This window comes from Arachis stenosperma, chromosome 6 (genome assembly GCF_014773155.1).
Source record: "Arachis stenosperma cultivar V10309 chromosome 6, arast.V10309.gnm1.PFL2, whole genome shotgun sequence".
NCBI classification, from domain to species: domain Eukaryota; kingdom Viridiplantae; phylum Streptophyta; class Magnoliopsida; order Fabales; family Fabaceae; genus Arachis; species Arachis stenosperma.
In genome coordinates this window covers 10,282,674-10,293,318 of record NC_080382.1, presented here as the reverse complement: position 1 = coordinate 10,293,318, position 10,645 = coordinate 10,282,674, and the positions used below count along the sequence as shown (strand labels likewise).

General features: G+C 29.6%; 1 protein-coding gene across 1 annotated transcript; it reads right to left on the bottom strand.

Annotated features, from left to right (window-relative positions):
* Positions 1-2,608: 2,608 nt before the first annotated feature.
* On the bottom strand, positions 2,609-5,284 carry LOC130932598 (NADH dehydrogenase [ubiquinone] iron-sulfur protein 5-B). Its single transcript, XM_057861949.1, has 2 exons — positions 4,969-5,284; positions 2,609-2,987 (listed from the first exon to the last, which is right to left on the bottom strand). The coding sequence occupies exons 1-2, from the start codon at positions 5,116-5,118 to the stop codon at positions 2,889-2,891; spliced, it is 249 nt and encodes an 82-aa protein (XP_057717932.1). The 5' UTR covers positions 5,119-5,284; the 3' UTR covers positions 2,609-2,888.
* Between the last annotated feature and the right edge of the window lie 5,361 nt (positions 5,285-10,645).

The window sequence follows — 10,645 nt, the reverse complement described above, 5'->3', positions numbered from 1 at the left end:
ACGATGACGCCTTCAACTATCAGATATTTATGCCCAGCCCCCCCCGCACGCCCACGGCTTTCTGCACGTCACACTATTTTGTATTTTCACATTCCACTTTCCGCTACCATTTTTTAAGTGATTTTTGGCATCATTATTTTGATAAAAGAAATTTTTTTAATAAAAAAATATTTTTTTATTTTTTAAACGTGTTTATCAAATTTTTAATAATAAACAAATATTAAAAAAATATTTTTTTTGAGAAGTGTAATTTATATTTTTGTTAAAGATTTTTTTTTAAAAGATTCATATAATAAATAAAAAAGATATTTTTATATTGTTATATCCAAACATAATTAATAGATAAAAAATATTTTTATATGAGATACTCAAATATAAAATTACTTTTACTTTTTCATAAAATTTTTTAAAAGAAGATAATTCGAAAAAATATCTTTTTTTAAAAGCTCACCCAAACAAGTCCGTATTGTAATTTGCTAGGTAGACCATGATTTTTGTTAACAATGGGTTCTAAAATTGGCGTAAAAACACACTATATTCTCAAATTATCCAACTAAATCTTAATATTAGGATAACTATTCGTATATCTAGTAAATTGAACATCTGATATATTTATTGTTCACATTGTTTAATATTTTATTGTATACCTATATTTTTTTATTTTATAAATATTGAGCTAATATTTATTTTTAAAGTCATCAATGAAAAAAATTATAAGGTTTATTTTTTTAATACATATGTTATATATTTATTAAAAGAATTTTTTTATAATGTATTAGTATTTAGTAACAAAACATTTTTCTTTAATACAATGAAAATTAATTTTTAAAGTTTAATTGATTCCATATCGACAAAAAATTGATAATATAAGAAAGTAAAAATGTAATCATCCTTAGATTATAAAAACAGCTGATCGGATTTTTTATTACTTTTACGAAAAATAATATTTTTTAAATTTATTCGGGTGTTATTAAGTTGTTTAAAAAAAGATTTTTTTTATTTTTTTAGGTGTTTGACAAAATTTTAATAGTAAAAATAAAAATTCTAAAGATAAAAAAATATTTTTGAAAGCTATAAATATATATATCTTTAAATTTATTTATAAAAATAATTTATTTATCATTCTCCTTAGTTCTATAAAAAATATTTCATTTAAATTGTAAGAAAAATGATAAATAAATGTATTGATGCATCTACAATTGATTTTGTGCCTTTGAAATTTATACTTGTTCTCTAGATTATTGACCTTGTTCTTGTAATGCTAATTATTTAATTTTGACCTCACAATGAGACTATATTGAAACTAAATAAAACTTTTTTAGATTCAAATATGACATTTTAAATCTTAAGGACCAAAATAGGATTACACTCAAACGTAAGAGATCAATTTAATACTTTTTTTACCCAATAATAAAATATTTTTAACATAATAACAAAAAATATTTTTATATTTGTTTTGTCGATTTTTTAGCAAATCAATGGTGGTTCAATTCTAATAGTCTGGGAGCGAAATCTACTCCTATTTTGCGAGTACCAGTTTTCTAGAAGTGCATAAAAGATCCTCGAATTAGACAGAATTAGAGGAAACGACTGAAGAAACAACAAGTAAATAAAAGGTTTTGAAAATAAGAATGACTGAAATCGAAATGGTTTGCATTGAATTTAAATAAAACAATAACAATGTGAGAATGTAAATTTGAATAAGGAAATTAAATGTTGTTTGAAAGATAAATTTGCAAGAAAAGTAAATTTTGTAGAAAATGTAAATGAAAAATAAAAACAAGTGGAAGGAACCCTACAGAAATTTGACTCAAAGCAGACTCAAAAAGTCACTGAGATGTGAGTGTGTATAAGTAATTTCTGAAACGAAGTGCGAACCTTTGTATCTTCAAACTTTCTAGTATTTATAACCATTTCCCTAACCGATCAATTCGAAGTGACACTCCCACATGTGCAAAAATGTGGGTAACCGTTCTCACTCTTTCACCTGATCATGTGACGGTTACAAAATAACCTTTGATTTCCAAAAATCTTCGATCTTCTTTACTCGAGTAACTCCTCGATTTGCCAAGCTAATCGAACTCTTACTTAATGTCCCTAAAATACGTCATTTCAATACCAACTTCTGTTCCAAAAGCTTACTTAATAATTCGAACAACCTTCTCCTTCGAATTCAATAATTTTTTACCAACAATATTATTTGTACCCAATCATAATTATTAGATAAAAAATATTTTTACTTACGATATCCAAAACATAAAATTGCTTTTGTTTTTCTAAAAAATCTTTTTAAAAGATCAGTAAAAACAAATTCTTTTTATAAAAATTCACCTAAATAAACCCTTAATATGAAGTTAACATAATTAAAATTTTGATATAAATAATCTTGATAAGTTTTAGAACAATTTACATCTTTTTAAATAGTTGATTATTTAAGAAGCATTAGTTAGTCTGTTATTTCAATCATGTTTGTGGCATCCAACTTAATCAAAATACTGTTGTTGGGGATGTCATCCCTTCTCTCTGTTTTCCTTTTTGGTAGAGCCCAAGCAACAAGAAAAAGAAAATGCAAGACTTCTCCCACTCAACACTTAAAAAGAGCTCAATATCTCGATAAAAGAATTTAATCTTTTAATCCGTTGATTTTCTCCGTTAATGGATTATAATCCATTTAAGCATTTTGTCCGCAGCTCAAAAGATGCACGCTCATAGTTTAATTTGCAGTCCGAAGTCGACCTTTCAATTATTCCACACAAAAACGATGCCCACAATGTAGAAGGGATAAAAAGAAGGGCACACTGAACTTGCAGGAACACCGATCCAAGAAAAAATTACACTGTTTTATCATAATACTTATTCAAAAGCTTAAATTGATAACTGATTGAGTGCTAATGATGTCCTTTAACAGCCTCATCCTCCTTATCTTTCCTAGCAGCAGCTCTTATTTTGCGCTGTTCTTCCTTGTAAATCCTGTTTCTTCGTCGAAACTGCACGAAACAATAAAAACCAAAATAAGTGATCACACATGTCATAACTCATCACACAAATTTACTTCAGTTGTATCCAACCCAATACACTTATGTTACGTGATCTTCACGAATTTCGATTCTCTAAATTTTGAATTTTTACTTTAGAGAATAAAGTGTGATCTCTCACCCTTGAATAGTTTCTCTCTCATATTTTTCTTGGTCCCACCTATGAAATAAATTGTGAGAGATCACACTTTACCAAAGTGAAATTCAAATTTTTAGAGGATCCAAATCCGATTTTCACAATGCTGAGGCAAAGTAAATTCACAACTTTTTCATTTTGTTAAGACGTGGCATTCTCAATTGATATTATACCTCAACCAAAATGCCAGAAATACATTTTCCACCAAAGTAAGCTTCAAGAGAAAATATTTTAAGGATAAGGTTATAATTACAGTACTGTTATATGCTTAAAATTAGATACTCGATCCTTATTATCATTATTATTTTTAAAAAATCCCAAATGAGCTAACAATTTTCAATTGAGCAATGCTAGGGGGCCAGCAATATTTGTGATTGGTAGCCATCAACTAGCCATCAATGATGATTTGATGGTGTGAGATTGGTGTGAGATTTCATCCAATGGCTCACATTTCTCTGCTGGTTACATGCTGGCCAAAATACAATAAAATTGCTGGCCTCCTAGACTTTTCCTTTTTAAAAAATGAAAGAAGCACTCAAAAGACTAACACTAAAAGTATACATCTAGTTCAAGAGCTACGTTTGAAGCAATTTAACTAGAGAAGGAAAACAAGGAATTGACGATAATGGAGCCATGGTACCTGATTATAAGTTTAAACCATTCACAATGATAAGCATGAATGGATTGCTTTAAACAGTTCATGAATGCAAGAGAAGAACAACTTCAAACATCACTCAACGCAATGTCTATATACTATTTCTGTCATTCATAAACCAAGTACATTTGTTTTATGTCAGCAATACTCATCAAATGTACCATCTGTGAAATTTTCACAAGCTTGGGATTCACGACGCATACTAGAATGAAAAGAAGTCCGATAATCCTTTAGCATCTAATCAAATAGCTAAACAGCACTGTATGATAAATTCAATTAACAACAACAAATCTCTGAAATCATCGTATAATCATCAGCATTATACATCCTAGAGCAGTACATTGAAGTAAAACTATTCGATAACTAAATATGATCCTTTAATAATTTTAAGCCATTCAGTTTAGCCTAATAGCTAGCAGAGGATAAGCCATTATCCATTGTTAATGGAATATAAGCAACTTGATATAAGCCATTATCCATTGTTAATGGGGTATAAGCAACTTGAAATATATTATATAAAAGAACTTTACTCTAAAATAAACCTACAGCAAACCCAAGGAAATCCACTGTCCCTGGCCAAATCAAGAATAAAATGGAAGGCAACAAAATGAAGCACGAAAGAAATCAGAGAAGCCGAAGAGATCAGCACAACTCTGCTGTGTCGATATCAACACAAAGACTGATATGGAATGTAGATCAAAGTATGATTGCTAAAGGGAAAAGACATAATTACAGTTATACCAATATCCCAATACAACATAAATGTGGAAACAGGGCAAAACACAGGATTTGGAGTGCAATATAGAAATATCACTAGTATCGCTTTATTCACCATGTCTAAATGGATTGGAAACTCGTGACCATGAGAATTGATAACATTACAAAGAGTAGCATAATTTATCGGGCATGCTCTGATTTTGAAACCGCTAATTAACAAAATGACCAAAACATGAAGATAACAGATAACAACAACGCTATAATATAAAGGCTTTAAGATCTGAAAGCGCAGCACGAATGAAAGTGGAATTGAATAGAGTAATTGGGAATTAGGGTTTTGGAGAATGAAAGAGGAAGGAAGGAGGAAATGAGGAACGAAACAGAACAAGAATAATAATAAGAAGAAAGAAAGAAAGAAAGAAGACCTCTTTGGAGTGATGGAGGCACTCGAGGTAGTCCTCGCGGAGGAGCTCGCAGTCCTTGGGCTCACGGCAGCGAGACATGCATTCGCTGAAGTCAATCCAGAAATCATAGCAACGACCTTTGTTCCCATTGATTCCCCACCCTGACGCCATCCTCACTCAGATCTCTCCTTCACTCTCCTCCTCTGCTTTGCTTTCTTTCTTCTCGCTACTCAACAATGCCTCTGATCTCCTTCACTCTCCTGCTTCAAACTACCATCACCATTACCTCACCCTAAATTACCAAAATGCCACAACCGTTTTCCCCTTCTTCAGTTCTTCCCCCTTTTATCCTCGCCTTATTTATTTATTTATTTATTCAGAAATTTTTTTAATATTGAGACCAATATGATATTTTGGTTTAATATTAATATTTAAAATGTATTATAATACTTTGGACATGTAGAAAAAGTATTGGCACACATTTATGTATTGGCTCATAATTTGTGTGTTGCTAAAATGATAACACGTGTTCAATATACAAGGTACGTATTTACTTATGAAAATTCACTTGTAATTATACTAAATAATTTTATTTTTAACAAAAATATTAATATTTTTTTATATAAAAAAATTAAATTTTATTTTACGGTGAAAATTCACGTGCAATCAACTTCACATGAAATTGATAACTAAAATTCTCAACTATTAATTTTAGATAAAGTTGATTGCTCGTGAATTTCTACTTTATTTTGTAATCCCTTTTACTTTTACCGCATAAATAATAAAGATTACAAATATTTACTTTTTACTTCTATTTTATCAATAAAATAAATGATTATTTGTACTCATGAGAGATGAAAACGCTGACATTTATACCCATGAAAACTCGAAACTAATCTTGTACCCATTATAGATGTTGTCCTTCTGACAAAAGTGTCCTAATTTGGATTTGAGCTTGGTTCGTGGGTTTCCAAACCTACGTGGCACTCCCACCCCCTCCAAAGCCATATCTGAGCCAACCATTCACCATCATCATCTTTATCTTCTTCACCATCATCCCCATCCATCACTGTCTCTTTCCAACCACCATAACCTCCATCACCATCACCTCAACACCGCCACAGCCACCTCCCTTCACCACAACCTCCGGCGACAACCCACACCGTCGTGCCCCTTTCTCTTCTTCTTCCCCTCTTCTCACCTCCGCTGAGCCCAGAAACCAAGAAACCAAAGCTCCCAGCAGCATCAGACAAGCCAAAATTTTCAAACAGCAGCATGAATTAAAACAGCAAAATTTTCAAACAGTAGCATGAATCAAAACAAACCTAAATCCACTATCCAAATAGTGGCACTGCAGTCCAAAACACCACCATCAATGGAACCCCATAATCTGCTATTAAAGCTCGTAGCCACCCTGTCCCATATCGCCAATGTCTTGCTTTTCTACTTTGCTTCGCACTCAAAAGTAACCCAAAAGAGAATATCACAGCCAGTAAGCCATTTATGTACCTCCATTGAAATTTTGAATCTTCTGAGTTTCCATCTCCTTCCTCTGCTGGAAGGAATTCGTACAACACATCCTGTGTTACACAGAAACAATTCTCTACTTCAATAATCTTTTTTCTTTTATTATTTATTTAGAATGCTTCTAATTGTTTGTACCTTTACAGCTTGTTGAACGAAAAGGACAGTGATTAGCATTCCGAATAATTCCTCACAAATTCTTGTGAACCTTGAGATGATTGTGCATGCATTGAAAATTGCAAGCACAATTAGAAATAAAGTTGTCCACACACAAATCCAAGCAGCCCAAGGCAAAAAGAGTTTGGCACCGAAATCTGGTTTTGATGTGCAAAACTGAAACATAATTATGATACATTATAATGGTGGGTTCAGCAACACCAACAATCAACAATGGCTGACCACCAAAAATTGAGTGGATCATTCCCCAAAGTCCCGTGAAATTTGGGAAAGACAAAGGACGAGGGTTGTGAAATTTAGAATTTTGGGGAAGAAGATAGAAGGGGCTCATCGTCGGTGTCGCTGTGGCTCGTCAACGGCGCGGCGGTTCGGCCAGCGAGAGAAAGGGAGGAGAAGGTGGCCGGTTCGTTGGTGTGGCTGAGGAAGACAGAGAACACGCAAAGGGGAGAAAGGGAAGAGGGTTGCGGTGGCTCGTAGAGGCCGACGGTGATGGTTGGCGGAGCTAGAGTTCGGACAGAGGAGCGGTGATGGGTTGAAACACCGTAAGGACGCTGCGGAGAAGGTTGGGTGTCGTAGGTGGCAAACGAGAGGAGATCCAGGAATGGAGAAGGTGGCCGCTACCGCTCTGGGCTTTGGTGGAGAGGAGGAGCTGGCGCTGTGGTTTCTGGGCTCAGCGGAGGTGAGAAGAGGGGAAGAAGAAAAAGGGGCGCGGCGGTGTGGGTTGTCGCCAGAGGTTGTGGTGAAGGGAGGTGGCTGTGGCAGTGCTGAGGTGATGGTGATGGAGGTTATGGTGGCTGGGAAGAGATAGTAATGGATGAGGATGATGGTGAAGAAGATGAAGATGATGATGGTGAATGGTTAGCTCGGATATAGCTTTGGGGGGAGGGGGTGGGAGTGTCACGTAGGTTCGAAAACCCACGAACCAAGCTCAGATTCAAGTCAGGGCACTTTTGTCAGACGGACAGCATCTATCATGGGTACAAGATTAGTTTCGAGCTTTCATGGGTACAAATGTCAGCGTTTTCATCTCTCATGGGTACAAATGGTCATTTATTCTTTATCAATAAGATAAAAAAAGTTTCTTAATAAAAAACTATATTAGTCCGTCATTGTAACTCTAAGATGAAAATAGTTTTTTTTTTAAATAAAATAAAAAATTTATTATTTTCCTAAACAAAATTTTTTGGGTATATCTAAAATGAGCACGTGCTTATTGGATGCGCCACATTTATATAGATCATTAGATTTGATTAAATAAAAATTAAAGGCTAATATGAAAGAAGAGTATTGATGGACTCTAGTAAATACAAAATATCTTAGTACATAAATAAATATTTTAAATGACAATAATTTAATACACAATATTTTAAATGGTAAAAGAATAATTTATTCTTAAATAATTAAATATAAAACATATAAATACAAAAATATGAGTATTCTTTATTCAATAACATTAATTATTATGCAAAAAAATTTTATGATATTAAAAGATCATATTAAAATAAAATTTTAAACTGTAACATAAAAATATAAAATAATTAAAATTTTATTTTATATTACTTGACAAATAATTAGATTATTATATTCAAAATTTATTAATTAACTAATTTTGTTAAATATATTATTATATAAAATAATTTTTCATCAAAATATTTTAAAAATATAATTTATTTAAAATATTATATATCATACATGAAAATATTAACCTTTTTATTTTTTTCAATTTTTTTGGAAAAACAGAATAAAAATAATATAATTCTAAATACATGCCTATCACATTATATATTTACTTATATTAGTAAGACCTAAACTAATCAAACTTACATAATTAAAAATATAAAACATATAAATATAAAAAATAAATATTTTTTATTTATTAAAATTAACATTTAAAGTTTCATATATATAATATTTAAAATTATATATTTATACTAAGATTATTTTTTATTTTTATTATTTCCAAGTATTTTTTTATTGTTTTAGTTAAATTTTTTATTCTCTAACTCGACCAAATTTATATATAGGTGAATTCTACCTAATCTCCTCTGAAACAACATGTAAATTAGCTTCTATGACGTGACACATTTTAATTAGATGTTTAATTTTAATTTGAGTTAATTTAACTCAATGAGAGTTAACATCTTAACTAAAGTAGAACTATTTTATAATTAAATATTTTTTTAAAATGAATAATTATATAATTTTTGTAAATATTAAAAAGTAAATTTATATTCTTTTACTAAATCATTATTACTTAAATTTGTTCCACCCTTCTATTGAAAAATACCTTTTCTGTTGACAGACTTATATTTTCTCCCTTTTACTGTTCCTTCATCACTCAAAGCTCGTTGAAAGCACACTGTAACTCGAAACAGGACGGAGAGTAAAGATGCAAATATTCTGCCATTCTAAAAAACGGCTTTGATCTAATTGATATAGTCCAATTTAAATTCTAATAGACGGATGGATAAAATGCATATTTAATTCAAGCATCACTTTAATATATGCAATAATTATCACGACCCTAAATCATAGATTAATACATTCTGATAATCAAGAATTTATTTGTGACACGAAATTATGTGAACTAAAGAGTAAAAGACAATTACAAAATAGCAGCATGACCAAATACACTCGCTTTGACTAATAGCAGATCCACTACAAATTGAAGTCAACACAGAAGAGCAATCAGAGAGAGAAACAAGGAGGTTGCAGAGAGCAAAGATTCAGTTTTTAGTATTTTATCAAATTATACATTTATTCTTTTAAATAATTTTTTAATTACAAAGTAGCTTAATCATAGTTAATATAACAACCAATTAAAAAGTGATGTCATAAAGGATAATTTACATGTTAAAATATAAAGAATAGAATAGAATTTACCATATATATATAAAATTAGTGTACAAATGTCATAATATTTTTAAAATACTTTTATTTTTTGGTATTTATATATTTTATATTTTTAATTAGTAAATTTGATTAGATTAGATCTTACTAATATAAATAAATATGTAATATGATAGGCATGTTTTTAGAATTATATTATTTTTTTAAAAAAAATACAAAAAATAAAAAGGTTAATATTTTCATGTATTATATATAATATTTTAAATAAATTATTTTTTTGAAATATATTAATGAAAAATTATATTATATAATAATATTTTTAATAAAATTAGTTAGTTAATAAATTTTAAATATAATAATCTAATTATTTGTCATGTAATATAAAATAAAATTTTAATTATTTTATATTTTTATGTTACAGTTTAAAATTTTATTTTAATATGATTTTTTAATATTATAAACATTTCTTGCATAATAATTAATCTTTTTGAATAAAGAATACTCATATTTTTGAATTTATATGTTTTATATTTAATTATTTAAGAATAAAAGATTCTGTTACTATTTAAAGTATTCTATATTAAAGTATTGTCATTTAAAGCATTTATTTATGTACTAGGATATTCTGTATTTATTAGAGTCCATCAATGCTCTTATTTTATATTAGCCTTTGATTTCATCTAATCAAATATAATGGTCTATATAAATGTGGCGCATCCAATAAGCACATAATTATTGTGCTCGTTTTAGACATACCCGAGTTTTGGACTTTAACTAGTGTATAAACTCGTGCTCAGCACGGAAAAATTTATAAAAGTAAGAAAAAAATTATATGTTTCGATATTTAAAAGAAAAATATAAAATAATTATTATTTTAAGAAATATATAAAATTATTATCAAAATCAATGTTTAACTTAAAAAAAGGAGTAATAATTATTTTATATTTTTTAAAATAAAATAATTATACACTAATACAGAATTTAAAATAAAATTAACATATTTACATTAGAATACTATTTTTTTAAAGACTTCTCTATAAATAACATTGATGGTTGAATTTGTAGACATTCCTACGTGATTCATAAGTAAAACTTTTAAACCTCTCTTACTCTTAACTCTTGAAAGTGCCATATATAGTTGGCCATG

Excerpts from the sequence above, each read along its gene's own strand:
- LOC130932598 (XM_057861949.1), bottom strand. The coding sequence starts at position 5,118 with ATGGCGTCAGGGTGGGGAATCAATGGGAACAAAGGTCGTTGCTATGAT. Across the intron at positions 2,988-4,968 it reads GCCTCCATCACTCCAAAGAG|TTTCGACGAAGAAACAGGAT; the intron begins GTCTTCTTTCTT and ends TGTTTCGTGCAG.